Raw genomic sequence first — 19,803 nt, forward strand, 5'->3', positions numbered from 1 at the left:
GAAAGCTTTATTAAGAGAGTTCAAAAGAATAAGAATAAATGGAGAAAACTGTCATTATTACTCATCATCATGCTTTTTGCAGAATGACTTTCTCTCTTTCTTCTGGGGAACTCGAAAGGAAATGATAGAATTGATGACTGACAGTCAGCATGCATTTTATGCAAAGTGTTACACAAAATAATGTGCCTTTATCCAGCGCGTACCCGCCACCTTCACTGTCCAGTGCGCGTGCCCGCAGCTCTAGCTCCTCGGTTAGGATCTGTTTTTATAACAGTCTATGGTTAGGACACAACTGCTCTCCTGAGGGAACTTTTTTTTTCTTTTTTACAGACTATGGGTTTGTTACACAAACCATTGCAAGCACACACACGTTCGCACACACAGTACATAAAACTATGTGCACAATACAAGACCGATATTGCCTATATCTTTTAAGTTTAAAATAGCTAAAACAAGTTTGCCTACACAATTATAGACTAATAACCTACACATTTTCACTGTACCAAAAAAATAATAGGTCTAAATAAATAGCTCTGTATATCGGTTATATACTGAAAACTTTGCCAAACATATAAAAGTAATCCGAACATTTTCCAAGCATAATTTTGAATACAAGTGTCCATACATTTAATAAAACCCTGTTTTAAGCTGGTCAAAGGCTGTGGGAAAAAAGGCATATAAAATAACAATAAAGGCAACAAATATAAAGATAAGTCAAAAACATGAATTTAACAAATGTTAAAAAATAAAATAAAAGTTTTGGGATCAACTATACCCTCTGCTGGCGTTAAACAGATAATACATGCAATTTCCCTCTTTCATAGTCAGACCTCAGGAAAGCACAATTTAATGAACCCATGAGTTTGAGACGTTTTAAAATGGGCCGTGGATGTTGGATTAACATGTTTAATTAAGGAATAAAATGTGTTTTATTCGTTATTTTAGATCCATTTTATTTCTTTCTACATTTTCATCACACACTCCCACACAGACAAAAGACATTTTGTTGTTACCGCTATTTATTGATTCCAAATAGAGGAGGAATACAGGATTGTGAGAGAAGTATAAAACCTGAAGAGCACCTGAAACATATCAGATTGCTTTACATGAAAAAGAAGTCAACAGGCATTTTAATATATCTGGTGGTTTGGCTAGTCAGTCTTACATTAGAAGACATAGTCCACTTTTGAGTTTGTAGTAAGGCATATGCTCTGTTAAATCTCAGTATAACAACTATTTGCCAAAATAAAACAAGCTGCTTTAACAAAAGAAATCCGGTTGGTCACAAACACTTCTCTATTCAAGGAATGCTTTTATTTTCTGTTCAAATGTAAAACCTTCCAAATATGTTCCCAGTCTCAACCTCACAACTAAAAGTTCTGAATGAATGATCGAACTGGTCGAGTTTGATATTCAAAATGTATAGAAACGTTTACAAACAAATTGCATGTAATCAAACAGTTACATGTCACTGAACATAGATGACTGAATAAAGACGCAATGGAATCATGTAAACGTGGAAAACTAAAATGTAGATATAATATTTTTTTTTAGGTCCCCCTGTTCTGGATTTGAGCATTGCTGGTATAAAATTAGCAGGCTTTTGGTCTTCTGAGATTATTTGGTTGGCTGAATTAAACAGTGACTAGATATTCCTCTGCTCCAGCAATATGGAATCACTTTGGTCAATCAACTCAACTAATATATCTGCTTTATATTAATTCAAACATACCTTTAAATCACTCATCCGATAACATTGTAGATAACAAAACTGAAAGGTGGAAAAATTTAAAAGTGCAAAAATGAAAAAGGCAATAGGTATGTTCTTGTGGCACCAGTTTTTTCTACATTTCCTGCATTAAAACTAAGAAAGTGGAGAGTGAACCTCTTTAGACTGAGACCCAGAATATGTAAGTTTTATTAAGTGTGGTATGTTAAGACTAATAGCTGAATTAGACAAAATCATTGTAAACCTGAGTGATAGTTTCTCTCACTCTGGTCGAGGAGTCAAGTTGTTTTTCTCTGGTTGGTAGAAGTGTTCCACGATGGCATCAACCAAGTTATCCAGTTCAGTTTTCAGCTGGTTAAGATCACTAGAGAAAAGACAAGACAGAACCATTGTTTTTAAAGAGTATGAGCCATTTATGTTATATTGGTATAAAGTGGCATACTCAAGCTTTATAAAATAATAATAATAATATAGAATTATATGTAATATATTATTAAACTAAAATCAAAGAAATATATCACTATTGCAATTATACTGTTATACTTTAACATAGAAACAGTACTTCTTAATAATTTTACACACCCACATTATTACGAATTCTAACTAAAGTAATATACAATTTAATGTAATATCATTATTATTATTATTGTATAGTCACAGGAAATAGTATTATAGTATATATTATAATAATAATAATAATTCTAATAGTATATTATGAAACAAAAGAATAATACATTCTATATAATACTATTATTATTTTCACTATATAATTATACTTACTGTATTATTATTATTGTTATTATTATAGAATGTAAAAGAACTGCAATAGTAATAATTATTTGATTTGTCTACTTTTACTAATTAAATAATAAAATAAAAATCACCTTTAATAATAACAATAATAATATATTGCAATGTAATTTCTAAAAAAAATAAGCAAATCAAAGTAATATTACTTCTGCAATAATAGGTTTGCATTAAATAATAATAATAATTCTACATATATTAATAATTTTAAAATCAGGCCTATAGTGATAGTGTGAAATTATGAAGCTGTCTAAAACCTGTTTCCTGGTGCAGCACAGAGCTCGGTGTAATATTTGATTTTAGGCTCTGTTCCGCTGGTTCTTATTGTAGCCACGCCCCCATTAGCAAAGGTGAAGGTAATCATCTGACTGCTTTTACTGGTGGGCAGAATCTGTGAGAAATAGTAAAGAACACAAATATAGGATAAGAAAACTTTAAATAAGATCAACTATCACGATAATTCTAATCAATACGGGCTACACACGGCCTTGTTGTCCGGTTGGTTGCTGTCATAACCAGTCGTGAGGTCTCTCACTGCTGTGATGGCAAAACCCCCACAATCTTTAGGGTACGAATTCTCCCCGGCGTAGTTCCGAAGACGCTCAAACATCTGTTTAATAGTGTCTTGGTTGTGACAGATGAAGTAGGAATTCTTGGAAATGTGGTAACCGTACCTGAAAAAAGACGATGTGAAAACCTTGATTAATAGGAAGATTCAGAACATAAATTATTAGAGATGTCAATGCCGAAGTTTTTGTGACATACTCCTCATAAATGGATCGGAGTTGATTGGACAGAGTTTTCTTTTTAGAAGCCAGGTAAGAGACAAACTCGCCAGCGATGGCAGCCGCACTCACACCATCCTTGTCCAAAACTGCAGGAGAACACATGTAACCTACAACAACAGAGACATCAAAGAAATATATTCAAGTCTGCACCAGTTTTGTTTTTTTAATACAATTATGATATTGTTACACATAAAAATTAACAGCCACTGACAACTACTTATTTAGGTGTCTTTGGTTTGAACCCAAGAGTGGGTAACCAATTCAGACTGTTACACAAATGCAGATAAATGTTCAGCATCTTGCGGTGTGGATGCCACCGTACCAATAGCTTCCTCAAAAGCAAACAGAACAGTCTTTCCCTGGTCCATAAGCTCTCTGGCTCTATTTCCCATCCATTTAAAGCCTGTTAGAGTTTCCTGTAAAAGAAAGATGCATAGAGTCAAACAGTAGAACATCAAAAGTGAGTAATCTTTTGAGTAAAATTTTTACTGTACAAAATAAGAGTATGTCTTCAATGTAGCTGCACGTTCTGTCTGAAAAAATGACATTATTTTTCCAAGGCCCTTCCAGTTGTTTCTGATGGCTGGATAAGGATTTTTTAAAAATCATTTTATGTGCGATTGCGCGTACAAACAGTCATTTCTAGCCAAACAAATGCTTCAAAACTGAGAATTATGAGAATATGTTAATGACCATTTAAGATTGTATGCATCTTTATGGATTTTCCATACTTTTGCAATTCCCTTATATTTCCATAATTTCCTGGGCTGGGGAAATGCCCATTATTATTGACCCATGAAACAATCAATATGTAAAGTACTAAATTCAATTTATAATTTAGATCATAATCGTATAAAATACAAGATTACACAGTATTTTACCAATATTCACTGCTGTCAGTAAAGAACATTTTCCATTGGTTAAGAGCTGTGGATCTCAAGCAGAGGGCCTCTGCAAGCTTCAAGGGCGGGCCCAATAAGATTTTAAATTATTAAAATGTAGCAATATCAACATAATCTTATTTGGATTGCTAAAAACATTATCTATAGGAGGGCCTTCAAATATATTCTTGGACAAGGGGTGTAAAGGTTGAAAACCACTAGATTAGAGAAACCACTACACTTTATGGGGTAAAAAGCAGAGGTACCTCAAAGTGGAAGCCCTCTTTTACAGCAATGGCACGGAGGATTTTTGAAGAGACTGTGCTGGATAGCATGTACACATCCTTAATGGAGGCTTTTCCCTCTCCTTTCTGCAGCTTCCAGCACTGGAAAATCCACCAGCCGAGTAAAGCACCCAACTCATTCCCAGAGAACACCCTCCACTGCCCACTACAGAAAGAATTCTTGCCATTCAGAAAAAATGACACACTGAATGAAAATCAACACAAAATGCCAAATAACACTGACCTCTCCTGTTTCTCTGCAATAGCTAGTCGGTCAGCATCAGGGTCGTTTGCCAGTATAACAGTTGCTCCCTCTTTATCTGCAAGCGCGAAGGACAACGTCTACATACACAAACATAGATTACTGTCCATCTGGCATTACAAAATAAAATCTAAATATATATATATATATATATATATGGGTCACTTTTCTAATGTCATTTGTGTGTTTGTATCAGTGTATTGTACCAAGACTCCCTCTCCCTCCTCAGGGTTGGGGTATTTGACGGTGGGGAACTCTGGGTCAGGATCTTTCTGCTGTTCCACGGCATATGGAGGATGAAGATCAAAGGCCTTAAAGGCAGCCTGGACAAAAACATGGCCCACCCCATGAACTGAGGTATGGACAATCTTCACCTCGGAATTCTTATTCAGCTCCCTGTGAGAAACACAAGATGTGTGAAAACCAGACTGATGGCTATTAGCACTGACTTCCAGATTTGATTCAGATTCATTACGGCCTTAAATTGCTTCCGATTTTATTTAAAAATGATTGAGCCTCTTTCTTAAGTAGTATATATTTAGGCATGTTTTGGAAGTACTGATTTTTGAAAATGAATACCGGATCATTCAAATGGAACTCTGCAGGCATATCTTCGTGAGTGTACCTGTGAAAGCAGTGCTGTTGTATGGTTTTACAGTACTCTCTGTGTATGTCCTGGTATGGGTCATTGAGTAGGGAACTCTGAAGAGCTCCATCTGTGTCCCATGATTTAGGCCACGGCTCAAGGTTCTGTTCAATAGCTGCAGCGATGCCCTTATCATGGGGAGGAATGATCTGAGCTCCATTTGCCCAGTACACCTTAAACACACATATTGGAAAATGGGTCAAATACCTAAACAGGCTATATTCTTTCAAATCAAACAATTTATTTAGGGATCGATGATACCTTGTATCCATTATCTTGTTTGGGATTATGAGAGGCTGTTACCATCACACCAGCACACAGTCCCAGATGTGATACGGTAAAAGGCTAAAAGAAAAGAAGGGAAGAGATGTTCATTTTTTTGCTCTGCTAAATTAAAGCAATCAGCCCCAAGAAACAGTGGTTTACAATGATATGGTATATCCATTTTTATAGATACCATAATACATTTGATGAATAAAAATATCAATAGGACAGCGTTTATTTGAATCAAAAATGTTTTAAACAATGTAAAACTCTTTACCGTCACTTTTGATCAATTTCATGCATCAATTTAATTGGTGAATAAAAGTATTAATTTCTTTAAAAAATAATAATAATAATCATACTAACCCCAAACTTTTAAACACTGGTTTACCTTTCTAAGTACCAAATATAATTAGTTATCAGTCACATAGTAGATATCTTTTATTAAGAGTAACACAACAATGCATCATGTAAATTATAAAAGTAACACAACATAAAAAAGTACTTGGTACACGTCCAAAAAAAGCAGGGTTGAACAAATGTGCTTGGAGCATGCAAGTCGCACATAACCATGCTGTGGCAGCTCTCGGTGCCAACATTTTTACCCTGAACCCAGGCTTAGCTGAAAATATGACATTTAGACCACTGTGGCCACCAAGTTACAGATTTGGAGAGCTAGCAAGTTATGTGGATGGCATAACATTTTCCCTCTTAGATTACTTTATTTTTTACTTTTTAAATCAATGTTTTTTGGACTAATACTTCATTTTACATAACAGTGACCAAAAAGGTTTTGAGCTGGAGGACACAGAGTGGGAAAAGGCTGTTTGAGGGCTCAAAGGGAAAGGTTGAGAGAGTGATAAGAGAATGAGTGAGAGCGTGTCCATGTACTCATGGGAACCAGAGGTGGAAAGAGTACAAAAATATTCTACTCAAGTAAAAGTACCATTACATTAATGAAATTTTACTTAAGTACAAGTAAAAGTACCACTCTAAAAATCAACTCAAGTAAAAGTAAAAAGTAGCTCATTTAAAATTTACTCAGAGTAAAAATTACTTAGTTACATTTTAACAGTGGGAGGGAGTCAAAAATGGGACAGGCCAAGGGTGTCAAACTCAGTTCCTGGAGGGCCACAGTCCTGCACAGTTTAGATTTAACCCTAATCAAACACACCTGATCCAGCTAATCTAATCATTTAGGTTTATTTGAAAACTACTTGATATGTGTGCTGGAGCAAGGTTAGAACTAAACTCTGCAGGGCTATGGCCCTCCAGGAACTGAGTTTGACAGCCCTGGGATAGGTCTATTAATCTCAAACTAGTTGTTTTTAATTAAAGGAATCAGTTATTTAGAATAATAAAACATTTGGGCTGTTACCAGGCAAATCAGTATCAACAAACTCATCTTTTAATGCAGAGGAAATGCAGAAGATTCATTGGAAGTGGCATTTAGATGTATTACACTGTTTAGTGCAGGACAAGAATGCATTTAACCTGCAGTTACAAATGCATGAATAATGTTTTGATATACAAGACATAAAATGTTGAATACTCATTTGAAATGATAAAAAATTAATTATTAAAAAAAAAATCAAAAGATACTTTAAATGTGAAATTAAAATGGCCAGTATGTGTCAGCAAGTCACTGTTAATAAATGAGTCATTGCGATTGAACCGAATCATTTAAACGGTTGATTCATTCAGGAACGAAACACTGTCATGTTGCTCAGAGATGCAAAACTGTGCTTTGGTGGCTGTGTTTGGAATTATTTTCTGTTGTAGAAATAGAGCTAAAAAAGGCAATATGGCGTCTAAAACACTGTCTCTTAATTAACTTGTTTACTGAACTGTTATATATATGTATGGATATATTCATGATGATTTTTGGAGGAAAAGACGGCCTTCTTTGTGTGATTTTGATTTAATATATGAAATTATATAAATATGTGAATTTTCTGCCCCTATATCTTCAATTTTGTGATCATTCTAAATGCATTTTAGGAGACTGAATCACACAGTGAAAGAACGCACTATAAATGCGCGCGCACATCATTAAAACAAAAAAATATATATATATATAACTTATATATACGATATATATAGCACACTCCTCACCACTGTCTTTTTGGCTAATTTGTGCAAAACCTCTTGCTAAAATGTCAAAGCTTCATTTTAACCACCAATGCAACGATGCAATTATTTAGCTTACCTCTACATTCTTGCGAAGGGTTGATGTCTTGTCGAGATTTTATAAGCTGCTAGTTTGGTCTTCCTAGGCAAGTACAGCTTACACTGCATAATAGAGCATACATATGGCCAGGGGTTCACTTCATTTCCTTCGAGTTCAACTTCAGAATATGACGGGGTTTCGTTTTCAGCGGTGTCTGCACCACTAACGCCTGTTTTGACCGTCTGCATCCTTCTTGTGATTTTAGCGCCAGTTTGCCCTCCTGCCCATTATTTACTGACGTAGTATCAAGGGAGCGAAATTTTTTTTTTATTTTTTTTTTTTTACTCAGTAATTAATGTGTTTTAAAATGTAGCGAAGTACAATACTTTAAACAAAATATACTTAAGTAAAAGTAAAATTACAGATTTAAAAAATTACTTTAAAAAGTATTAGTACACAAAAAAGCTACTCAATTACAGTAACGCGAGTAAATGTAATTCGTTACTTTCCACCTCTGATGGGAACAGAAAAGTTGATGATTGGTGATTCTTCATGAACCCATCTAGTCTCTCATGCAACGATCTCACAATATGTTCACGTGCAGTTGTGTCTCTCTCTGTCTTTTTTCTCGTGCATTTGGGTGTTGGTTTGTATGATTAGTCCTTTGTAGCAGGAAGTTGTTAATTTCTTACAACACAAACCTCCAAACTGACCACAATGGACAACACTTCTAAATAATTAACAGAAAATATCTGAACAGTGTTACTATATCTTTGAATATGTTGCATAGAAATTATCATCATTCAGTACACTGGCATATGTCAAAATATCATGGTGATAATATTACTGTGCCAAGGCATGACCAAGTAAAGGAAAGAGAACAATTTAAATGGTGCAGAAAAAGAAAATGGTACTGGAACGTGCCATAGTCAAGACTCGTGTTCTACCACCATGGCTCTAACATATCAGAATTAATAATAAATCTGAACTTTCTCTCCATGAGTACAGCAGGTTCATACGTACCACATATGGAGTGGGTGTGATGTCACTAAAGAGGCAGACTGGGACGCCTCGACTGATCAAGACAGAAGCAGCAAGACAGGCGAATCTTTTACTGCTGCCGCCACTAGGAGGGTGAGCGCGAGCATCAAAGCCGATCACCACCCCCCTCTGCTTCAGATCTGTAAAACACTGCTCCAGGTATGCACAGAAACCCTAACGGAAGGAAAAGAGGGTAATTACCATTGAGCTCATAAACAGCATTCCTTAGGCCACGACTTAACAAGCGGATGGCTTGGTAGCTCTGACAAAAACACTATTTTGCTAAGCACTGTGAATAGCAGAGCAAAAATAAATACTGCATGACTTCTATTTAACAAAAAGGTTGTCAGAAATGAAAAGTTGCCCTCCGCTGCATGCCCTTGCTTATTCTGTATTTTCTATAAGCACCACCTACGGTCATAGAACGAATGTGCATTTTTATTTAGCCCATCTGCCAATTTTTGTCATTGGTTTGAACATGTCCATCTGGTCCATCTTGTCCATCTGGTTTGAACAAATAAATTCCATGCAAAACTCAGACCACATTTTCATGCCTAACACTGGTGTGAACTGCCCTATAGTCTAAATTTACACTAAGCCAGGGTTCCTCAATTAGTTTTAGCTGAGGGCCGAATTCTGCAAACAATCCCAAGCCAAGGGCCACTGACCTATATATATATATATATATATATATATATATATATATATATATATATATATATATATATATATATATATATATATATATATACACACACACACAGTATATACATTCTTATTATTACAACTATTATATTGTTGCTTTTGTTAAAATAATCAAAAGATGGTCACACCATAAATATTCAGATTCCAAGTATCTTTCCATGTAGTCCTAAACACCTGCGACAGCGACACGTGACAATAAGCGACATGGGATTCTATTTTAGGAATGGTTTTTATTTTCTGTGTTTTGGTTTATATGCGAGTACTGTTTGTCACATGTTGTTTGTTTTTATCTGTTTTGATAGTCTTGTCTACATAGTCTATATTGTTCTTCTTCTTCTTCTTTTTTATCTTCCTTGCCCAGGGACCACAGATGTAAATTAGCTTAACAGCTAACTCTGGTACAGGGCTTGAACTGTGCACAGTCCCTGTCAAATAAACTAATAAAATAAAAAAATAAAATAAAATCATCTCGGATAATGATTATGTGCATTATTCTATGTTAAAAGTGTCTAATGTGAGTTTGAATATTATTTTGCATGATCCTTTTAGCCATAGTGAAAGCAACAATAGATATTTTACCTCAAATCTTAAAAAAAAGAAAACAAAAAATTGCAATTTTGTTATTAACTACTCTTAATAACAGACAGCAAACCTTATTTGCCCACAAGATTTTACAAATGTGACTGTACCTTATAGTCGCGATGAAATGGAAGTAATGACTTTTTTTCTGTATTGTGACATACATACAAGTGTAATGGCATGTTCTTGGTTCTATGAATGGGCTATTGATTGGATTTTTGAGATGTGGGTGTTGCATAGTAGGAGGTTATATAGTTCCCAGGACATACTTAACTATTCTAACAAACATTATCAGCTGCTGTTTTGACTATCTTGGTCGCTTTCATACAACCAAGATACTTGAATATCCTAATCTGATATTATAGCTTAGGCCTCCTGTATATTATTCAGAATGAAAAGATAATTAGTGATAAGATGTCACGGAAAGCTAGAGTATGTCACCTGCGTGGTCTGTATGATGGTGAGGTCATTCATGCAGGACACTCCAGGTCCCATGGCGGCTCTCAGTCCCGCTGTGCCAAACTCCATACGGGCCCCGAAACACTTCTGCAGCTCTGACATGGCTCTATCCTTAACCATAGACCGCACAGCAGCAGCCGTCTTTGGATTCTGTAAACGCACACAAAAAATATAGACTAGATTAAAAAAATATATATTTTCAAATAATGTGCACTCAAAAAAATCACAAGGAAATAGTGATCACAAATAGATCACAAATAGACCAGGACTGTGTATTAAGAAATAAATAGGGTCAGTTTTATGTAGCAGCGACAAAAAAAAAAGAGAGATTGGGGGATAAAAAAAGAGTCTCTATAGCTTTAGGGACTTTGTCTTGATTCTGATTACTGTTGTGGGTGAGTGTGTGTCTACATGTCTCTTGTCCACCATGCTTTCATTCTACTGATAAGTGAGACTGTGTGAGGATGCAAGCGAAGGGATCTGATCCATTCCTGACTGCATAAACTCTTATGATGACCTGTCTGGGCAGCACCCAGGCCAATACAATCATTTTGGTGAATACACAGCCAATTTGCCGTTTAAAAAATCATAGTGTTAAACACATATTGTGTACATTCATGTTTGCACTGTAAAAATGGCTGACATCATCTGAATGTCTAATTTTACTTAATCAATGACCTTCCACTTCTGTGTAAAACCATTAACTGTTTCATGTGACCCAGCTAAGCACAAGACTCCAATTATTGTAATGAAAGCACTAATATGTAATTAGTAATGTAATAAGTACTTTAATTGAACTGTCCATCTCTTATTTATATGCTATTTAAATTAAATTTGATATAAAAACATCAGTAAAGACATTTATAAAAACTAGTGTAAAAAAACTGTTAAGATGTTTATACAAAAGATTTCCATGTCAAATCAATTCTGTACTTTTAAACTTTCTATTCATCATAGCATCCTTTTTTTAAACACGTTTTCCACAAACATTTTAAGCAGCACAACTGTTTTCAACATGGTTAATAATAAGACATATTTATTGAGCATCAAATCAGCATATTAGGATGCTTTCTAAAGGTTCATGTGACACTGAAGACTTTGCATCACAGGAATAAATTACATTTTAAAATATATGTAAATAAATAAATATTACTGTTTGTACTCAAATAAATGCAGCCTTGGTTAACATTAGAGACTGCCTTGAAAAACAATTAAATCTTACAACACCCAAACTTAAAAAAATTATTGCATATTAATTTTACACTTGTGAGACAAATGAGAATATAGACGTAAACTAGATTTATGCACGATTGATTAGTCTCGGAGCAAAAGACTTTTTTTTTTTTTAATAATGGCATATCAATAAGGAACTGACTGAATTGCTATTTACATCATGTTGAGTAATTTAGTTAGTAAGAGCTCTTCCTGTACAAGCAGGTCTAGTTCTGAAAACGACTTTAGTGGATCATTACATTACAAAGCAATGTCAGGGTGTTTCTCTTCACTGTTTCATAACTGAGCTGTTAGTTAATAAGCCACTTAAAAGGAATTTTAACCCAGGCTTAGTAAAAAGCTACTGAACTTCAGTTTCAACACTGAAGATGTAAGATTTCACATATTTAAAGCTACCTGAAGCTACACAGCAGCATATGTTTGGTGTTACCTTGTCATACTGCAGCCACTGCGTGACGGCCAGATCCAGACGACTGTCTCCTGTGCTTTCCTGGCCGTTCTCCATGTTGATCTAACTCGGAACTGAACTGTAATTTAACGGATAAACAAATAAACGAGACTCCGTTAAACCGGCATATGTATTTGACGGTTAACGTTCCTCTGAATGAATTTAGTAATAGTGCGACCCGTGACTGCTCTTATTCGATTATAAGTGATGTAGTAGACTACGTCCGTATTGCACTGTGAATGAAACGGAGTGGGCGGGGTTTTGAGTGAGGGGCGGAACACGTGATTGGCTCATGCCATTGCGTAGCAGCTGATTGGTAGAGCACTCGTGGTTATAAACCTGTCTTCCAAATTTCAGAAAAAGCTTTCAGTTTTTTGACCTGTCAAATTTCATCTTTTATAAAACTAATTTAGCATCTGGTTTGAACATCTTGTGTGAAAAACAGCAATAAATGTAGCCTATGGTTTAAAATATTTTGTGTTCATCAACGTGAATGAAATCTAAATAAAACAAATATAAAACAGTATTGAGAATGTACATAACAGGTCGTTCATGTACATATCTAATAGCCTTATTAACTTTCATGAGGATCCTAAGCTGTACCTGTAAATATTATATCATACAGCAGAGAGCGCCAAACTCCTAGTGATTTCAATAGAAGCGAAATTACTATATATTTTATATATTTTTTACATTCCATATAATTGTATTTTCTGATAGTCATAAAAACAAACATTTTAAAATGAAGTTAATATGATAACGAATGTCTCTGGGGAGACTAAAGAAGTGTGGAAGGCTGAGACATTGTGAGGAATGCAAAGAATGCTAAAATACACAGACTTGTGGTCAATATTGGATATTATTTGTGTATTTTATATTGAGTGTTCTCAGAACAATATTTTTAATGGCAATAATTGCTCTGAGAAAAAAAAATCTAAAAGTGATTCCCACAGTATCTCCTCTTATAGTTTCACTTTATGGTTTTATTTATTGTTTTTTTGTGTAAAGGCCTTTACACTATGAAGGCCAATTTCTGCTACGTAAGAAAAAAAAACATGCTTTGGTAAATCATAATCGTGCCATAAAAATCATTATTATGATAAAGTCAAAATAATGAGATTAAAAAGTCGAAAGAGAAGATGTGCAATATTATCACTGTAGCTTAGTAAAAACAATATAAATCAATATAGTTATAGAAAAACAAATGTTGGTGTATAAGACAAGAGACCTAACCAACATTATTCAATGGATGCTCTCTTTTGTATTCTAGAAAACGAACTGCTTGACAATTCATTATTTATTTTTAGTGTCCGTCACATCTCTGCAGGCAGTGAAAGCAGCACAGACCTCAGCTATGCAGACCAGGGGCTGTACTGGTGTGTCAGCACAACTTACAGCAGTAAATAGCGTGGCACATCCTAAAATATCTGAAGAATGTATTTACGTAAATACAGACAGACTTTTGGCTAGCTTTTGGACTCATGATTTGTGTTGAAATTCAAGGAAGTATTTCAGTTAATGTGTATTACCAGACTTGAATAATCAGTGGACTGTTTCATTTATAAAAATAAGTTTACCCAATAAACCAGGTTTCTTTCAGCTAGTCTGACTTTTGAACCAAATCAACTGACAATAACTCAGACTAACTGAAATAAGCCTGACTTGTTTGGTAAACTTGCTTGGTCTCATGATCAGGCGAAACAGCATCATGTGTAACCTATAATACATTTAACAAAGGAAGCTGCTCAAGAAATGTTGTCGCTAAAATTGCCCTCCAGTAGAACTTTCTTCTGATATGCAACGGTTGAAGATTTCTTTGTGTGTTGGTTTACCATCTAAGTCATCACAGCTAAACTAAAACCATTATGTTTAAATTACTTGAAGTGCAAAACTTCAAAAAAATCGTTTGAAGCAAACACTGAAAGTGTCAAAGTGGAACATTCTGGACTTGACAGCTCCATTTTAGCTCCCCAACTGAAAGCAGCGAAGCTCACCAAAAGCAAAGGCAGATAAAGCAATGTTAAATTTAAAAATAGCCTACAGTCAAATATTAGAAGCCCAGTTAACTAAAAACCCCCAACACACACACTACCCCAACACAGTAATTCATTTGAAAGGTTTATTTCACAGAAGAAAGAGGGCAAATAAAACTCTTTCCAACAGATTTACAAAAGAACAGAGTTAGACAGCCTCAGTGCAAAGCTGACTGCCTCTTCAGTGGCACATGATCGGACTATAGTGATAATCATCATGAAGACGGTCATCTTTCAGGATGGTCTGATACACAAGTTAAAACTATGAGGGCAAATGTTCCACTCCAGCCTAGGGCTATAGTGACTAGTGGTTGGAAGAAGCCATCATCTGCTTCAAGTGACTTGCCATCTCACGGTTCTCCACATCTGGCCCTTGGTGAAGAGAGTTTATGCCTCACACTTTTTCTCCTGTTCAATGGCTGGAAGGGGAAAAAAACAAAAAGCAACTCAAGTTAAAAGTAAAAACACTATTCTACAAGATAAAATCTACGAAGAACAAATATTGAGCTGCTAATAAGAACAATCACTTTGGATTCAGAAGGTAATGAGCGCACCGCAAAACTCAAACTTACTCTCTTTAGTTGGAAGAGTGTTCTTCTCTTTTGTTTCGGTCTTCTTCAGCTTGGTCTTGTCAAACTGAGAGATCTCCACGATATCTGGTTTGTCAGCCATCGTTTTACTTCAGTTTTTGGGGGAGGGAAGGGAGATTAATGGGTTACATGAAGAGATGACCCACAAATATGAAAACATAAGCCTCAACAAAACACAAAACAAAACCCCAAACCTCTTATACTGTTGAAGAACAAGACACAAAACGTAGAAAACACAGAATAGAACTTCTATTTAGCTACGTATAGCTATATTTAAACAACACACGCTGACTGCTAGAGGAACAATTTAATTACTATTACAGGTGCAAGCTGTTGATCATCCTGTTGCTTCATTTTCATTGGCTAATTGATTAAATGCTTGACAAGGTTTTCTCTCTCTCTATTGGTGTGGCCTAATGACACCTCATGTGCCCCCCCCCAAAATGAATATTTAACTATCTCGACATAATTTTGGCACAAATGGAACCTCATAGAAATAAAGTTCATACAAAGAAAAGAAAAAGAAAAATTCTCGAAAGGCCATAGATTTATGTTTTAGACACAGATTTCGGATCAGCTCGTCAGCGATGACCTCATCAAGCCAATCAGAGCGCGAGTCGCGCGCCAGCGTGTTGTGTCCCATAGGATGGTTCCCATAGGATGGTTCCAGTCTATGGTTAAGATACATGTGTGCGACGGAAGTGAATGACTTGAGGTGAGATTTCAATATTTAGAAAATGTACATCACTTAGTCATCATGAGATTGTGCGGGATATTTGATCATGTTTATTCAGAGACATTTCAAAGCGGTGATACAATATGATCATATTTGAACGTGATGTGGTGTTTTTTGCTCTATGTAGCTCGCTGTTGTCAGTGAAGATGCTTCATCGTTTTAGTCTGAAATAATTCAGGGATTCCGTTTTCTGAGGAACGGGCGCGGTTGATTTGATTTGTCTTTGTCATAAACATCACAGGTTACGCCTTTGCGAGAATTACCATGGTAAGCAAATTATTTGCCAACACTGCTGGCTTAAAGAAAGATAATAACCCAAAAAATGACAACAATATTATGAAATCGATTCGAATAAAACCCCACAGCTATTTATTATGATTTTATATTGTCAATAATAACAGTAGGCTACTATGATACTGTGGTGAAGGTCATAGGCTAATAGTATCTTTTAGCCTGGACGCCTATAGAAATGTTCCACACTCTTAGCAATGAGGAATTCATTGGTATTCTTCACATTGAAATCAGCTACGGGATGCCTGATTTCTGTATTAATTCAACATACCAGTCTAGTGGTTGTCAAGCAGAGGCCACTAGGGGTCCTCAGCAAGCTTCCAAAATGGATGCAACATGATAAAAATAATTGTATTTTTTTCCCCCTTAAGCCAAATAAATTGAAGGGTGCATAATGCTGTTCAGAGCCATTTAAGCCAATATGCCGTTTTCTAATCTGTTTTCATCACAATTTAAAATAGGCCTAGTTGTGCTGCTTAATATTAATTTAGATGGATATATTTTTTTTTCTTAAGTATTGCCTATGTCCTCTTCTATGCTTACTTATGGTTGAGTCATCCTGAAGTCAGTAGGTTGTTTGAATGGGGTTTTGGTTAAATGGCTGAAAAAGCTCTGTGATTAACACAAGCACAAGATATTTTCACATTTATTTAGCAACATAAAATACATCAGTAATTAGGGTTGCATATTGTTTGAATTGAAATGTGGTCACAAGTATCACAAGATATCAAACATATCTATTCTGTCTCTTTGCAAAACATTTAATTGCTGCTGAATACCTTCATAAAAACTGGACTTGATTAAGACCTGTTTGTGTGCAAAATAAAGCTGCATGATTCTGGATCAATTTAGACATATATGGAGGTTGTAGTAAAAAATATTAGACAACTAAACAAAATCTTATGGAATTTATGAATGGAACGATTCAGTGACTCACTCAAGATTTACTTTCATTTTTGGATGAATCAGTGTTTTTTAATTAATCTATTAAATTAATAATTCAAAGACAAATACATTTTTAATAACCACTTTAAGAAAGATGTGAACAAAGGAATTGATAGGCAGAATTGTAATTAAATTTTAGAATAAGTATCCGATTATGGAATTGGAATTGAGTTTCGATTTCCGATCCTATCAATAATATTTCTCCTGACCTTATTTTTTTTTTTTTAACCTTTTACTATTAAAGGCAGTTCAATTTGCAGATAGGGACTGCAGATGTTGGGGACATTAAAAAAAGATTACGCTGAACAAGAAAACTTATCAACTCTCTAGTCTGTTTTTACAGCCTTGTGTTTATAATCACACTCTTGCTAACTATTCAAACTAAAACTCAGGGAAATGCATTCTGAATAAAGCCTAAAGGAGCTGTCAGAAGCTTAGTGAAGTTATGGGCCGCGGTTTCGTTAATAGCCTACGTATTGTTGATGGTATTTGGGCTTCAAAATTCTTAAAAGTTACTAACTTAACTCACTTGTTAAGATTATAATTCAAATGCATGTTGTTCACCATGATAAACTTCTGATGGTTATTTTTTGCAGTAATTCAAAAGTCAGTCCAAAAAATGTAGGATTGGCTTGAATTACCCAATCATACAATTTATGTATCTATAGTATAGCAATACTATTTAAGTTGTTACACTTATAGTTGTTTGTTTATATTTTATGTTTATATATAGTGGATCCTCATTTTCGATCAACAAGGACCATGACCTCCACCGACCAAGACCGAGAGTCACTTCAGGGTCAGAAACACTACTTGTGTGGTTCTATCTCAGCGTTCGCCAACATTGTCATCACGTTTCCCATACACAAGGCACTGTTCCGCCAGCAGTTGTTCGGAGTGCAGATGAGGGAAGCTGTGCGCCAGCTCCAGAGGGATGGTTTGCACACGCTGTACCGCGGCATCCTGCCACCTTTACTGCAGAAAAGCAGCACTATAGCAATTATGTTTGGCCTCTATGAGGACTTCTCCAGGTTGTTGCGGCTACACGCTTCTCAAGCCCCCGTCCTGTTAACTGACGGCATCGCAGCAGTTTTGGCGGGAACAGCGGAAGCAGTCTTTACGCCTTTCGAGAGGATCCAAACTCTCCTGCAGGACCCGCGTCATCATGGAAACTTTCAGAACACCGCGCATATTTTTCGTGTTTTGCTTCAACAACACGGCATCCGAGAGCTTTACCGTGGCCTTGTTCCAATCCTACTCCGAAATGGCCCTAGCAATGTTTTTTTCTTTGGCTTGCGTGGACCGATGAAGGAACTGCTGCCCGAGGCCGAGACAAAGACAGGGCACTTGGTTAATGACTTTGTATGTGGAGGGATTCTGGGAGCGGGTCTCGGGGTGGTGTTTTACCCTCTGAATGTAGTTAAGTCTCACGCACAAGTACAGATTGGAGGGGAGTTTCAGTCCTGCAGGGTGATACTGGCAAACGTTTTGAGAGCGAGGGACGGGAAGGTGAGCCGTCTGTTTCGTGGCGTGCATTTGAACTTCCAGAGATCTGTTTTCTCATGGGGAATCATAAATGCTACATATGAACTTTTACTGAAAATAGTCTGATTGAGATGAGCCTGAAAAAAGGGGGAATTCAAGTGAAAAGCATCAGTGATTCAGAGGAAAGAGTAGAATAAGTCTTCCTCATTCTATTTCTGCTGCTAAAAACTCCGCACATGTTTACTTCAAGTGCTATGTTAACTCAAAAGATGAAAACCGTTTTCATTTCTTCATCGTCAAGGCTAACTGAAAACACAAATGGAAATGTTTGATTTGATCATTTTAGCAATATATTTTCTATTTGGAATGGTATTTAAACAATTAATATGGGACGCATAATGTTTGGAGTTGGCAATATTTTTTTATGCAATAGTCAAATTGTATTGTAATAGTCAAATATTATTAGAATTTATTTACAAAAATGGAATCAGTTCCTCTATCAAAGCTGAATTTTCAGAATCATTACTCTTGTCTTTAGTGTCACATGATTCTTCAGAAATCATTTCAATATGCTGAATAAAAATATGAATTTCTTTAAAAATCTGACGAAACCCCAGACATTTGAATGGTATAATATGTCATTTAAAAGAAATTAATATATTTTTTTTATGATTTACAGTTTGTTCACAAATACAGTGTGAAGTGTTTTTTTTTTTTTTTTTTTTTTAATCAGACACCTAACAGAGGACCCATGAAAAACTGGAACACCTGATTCATTTTCAAAAATTCACTTATGTCCTGTAGAAGAAAGTAAGGAATTTTCTGTTTTAGCTGAACTATCCCTTTAATTCATAATTTGACTGAATGAGTCTTATGAATTTGATTAAAGATTGAATTGGCTCACTCATGAGAAGAAGCGAGTGTTTAGAGACATCTTTGACCTCAGCTCACTCAGTGTATCCTCTGATATGTTCCCAGTATTCTGTTTTCGATACTGATTTCTGTGGTCTCTTAACCACAGAGTCTTCAAATCACTAAGTATGTCATTACAAGGGTGCGAATGATCAGGAGCACAGTTTACACTGCCACTGTTTTTTCCCACCAACTTTATATAGTTTTGCTGAGTTTGCTTTGGCGTCATCTTTGGGTTCTCAGTCCAAGAATTGATTAGTCATCTGGAAACCAACAAACGAGAGAGTCCGTTTGGTGTTTGTGGTCTCTAGCCTTCATGTGGTAACCGAATCATCCCATCTGAACCAGAAATCTTCATGCTTTTAGCGCCCACTGAAGCTAACAGATTATTTCAGTGACATAATCAATGATTTGGTCATGTTTGGTTCATGTTTCTCATGCACTAATAGCTTCTTTGTGTTTGAATCACTCCCAAATATACTGAGATTTTAAGAAGGTGAGACCACAGACCTCAG

General features: G+C 35.7%; 3 protein-coding genes across 3 annotated transcripts; 1 reads left to right on the top strand and 2 right to left on the bottom strand.

Moving 5' to 3' along the window:
• Positions 1-1,886: 1,886 nt before the first annotated feature.
• On the bottom strand, positions 1,887-12,405 carry LOC132143539 (phosphopentomutase-like). Its single transcript, XM_059553858.1, has 13 exons — positions 12,279-12,405; positions 10,598-10,765; positions 8,855-9,046; positions 5,659-5,742; positions 5,377-5,570; positions 4,958-5,147; positions 4,734-4,831; positions 4,472-4,655; positions 3,647-3,740; positions 3,302-3,431; positions 3,021-3,210; positions 2,794-2,927; positions 1,887-2,093 (listed from the first exon to the last, which is right to left on the bottom strand). Exons 1-13 carry the CDS (start codon positions 12,351-12,353, stop codon positions 1,991-1,993), a joined length of 1,836 nt encoding a protein of 611 aa, XP_059409841.1. The 5' UTR covers positions 12,354-12,405; the 3' UTR covers positions 1,887-1,990.
• Positions 12,406-14,401: 1,996 nt separating this feature from the next.
• Positions 14,402-15,097, bottom strand: LOC132143546 (thymosin beta-b-like). The gene is made up of 2 exons (XM_059553866.1): positions 14,902-15,097; positions 14,402-14,748 (listed from the first exon to the last, which is right to left on the bottom strand). Exons 1-2 carry the CDS (start codon positions 14,999-15,001, stop codon positions 14,717-14,719), a joined length of 132 nt encoding a protein of 43 aa, XP_059409849.1. The 5' UTR covers positions 15,002-15,097; the 3' UTR covers positions 14,402-14,716.
• A 291-nt stretch (positions 15,098-15,388) lies between these two features.
• slc25a51a (solute carrier family 25 member 51a) lies at positions 15,389-18,868 on the top strand. Its single transcript, XM_059553864.1, has 2 exons — positions 15,389-15,634; positions 17,625-18,868. The coding sequence occupies exon 2, from the start codon at positions 17,654-17,656 to the stop codon at positions 18,500-18,502; it is 849 nt and encodes a 282-aa protein (XP_059409847.1). The 5' UTR covers positions 15,389-15,634; positions 17,625-17,653; the 3' UTR covers positions 18,503-18,868.
• The last annotated feature ends 935 nt before the right edge of the window (positions 18,869-19,803 follow it).

The sequence above is a fragment of the Carassius carassius genome, chromosome 7, assembly GCF_963082965.1.
Source record: "Carassius carassius chromosome 7, fCarCar2.1, whole genome shotgun sequence".
Lineage (NCBI taxonomy): Eukaryota > Metazoa > Chordata > Actinopteri > Cypriniformes > Cyprinidae > Carassius > Carassius carassius.

Coding starts and splice junctions, on each gene's coding strand:
- LOC132143539 (XM_059553858.1), bottom strand. CDS start 12,353: ATGGAGAACGGCCAGGAAAGCACAGGAGACAGTCGTCTGGATCTGGCC. Junction 9,047..10,597: donor CCATCATACAGACCACGCAG/GTGACATACTCT, acceptor TCCTTCCGTTAG/GGTTTCTGTGCATACCTGGA. Junction 5,148..5,376: donor CAACAGCACTGCTTTCACAG/GTACACTCACGA, acceptor TGTTTCTCACAG/GGAGCTGAATAAGAATTCCG.
- LOC132143546 (XM_059553866.1), bottom strand. CDS start 15,001: ATGGCTGACAAACCAGATATCGTGGAGATCTCTCAGTTTGACAAGACC. Junction 14,749..14,901: donor CACTCTTCCAACTAAAGAGA/GTAAGTTTGAGT, acceptor TTCCCCTTCCAG/CCATTGAACAGGAGAAAAAG.
- slc25a51a (XM_059553864.1), top strand. CDS start 17,654: ATGACCTCCACCGACCAAGACCGAGAGTCACTTCAGGGTCAGAAACAC.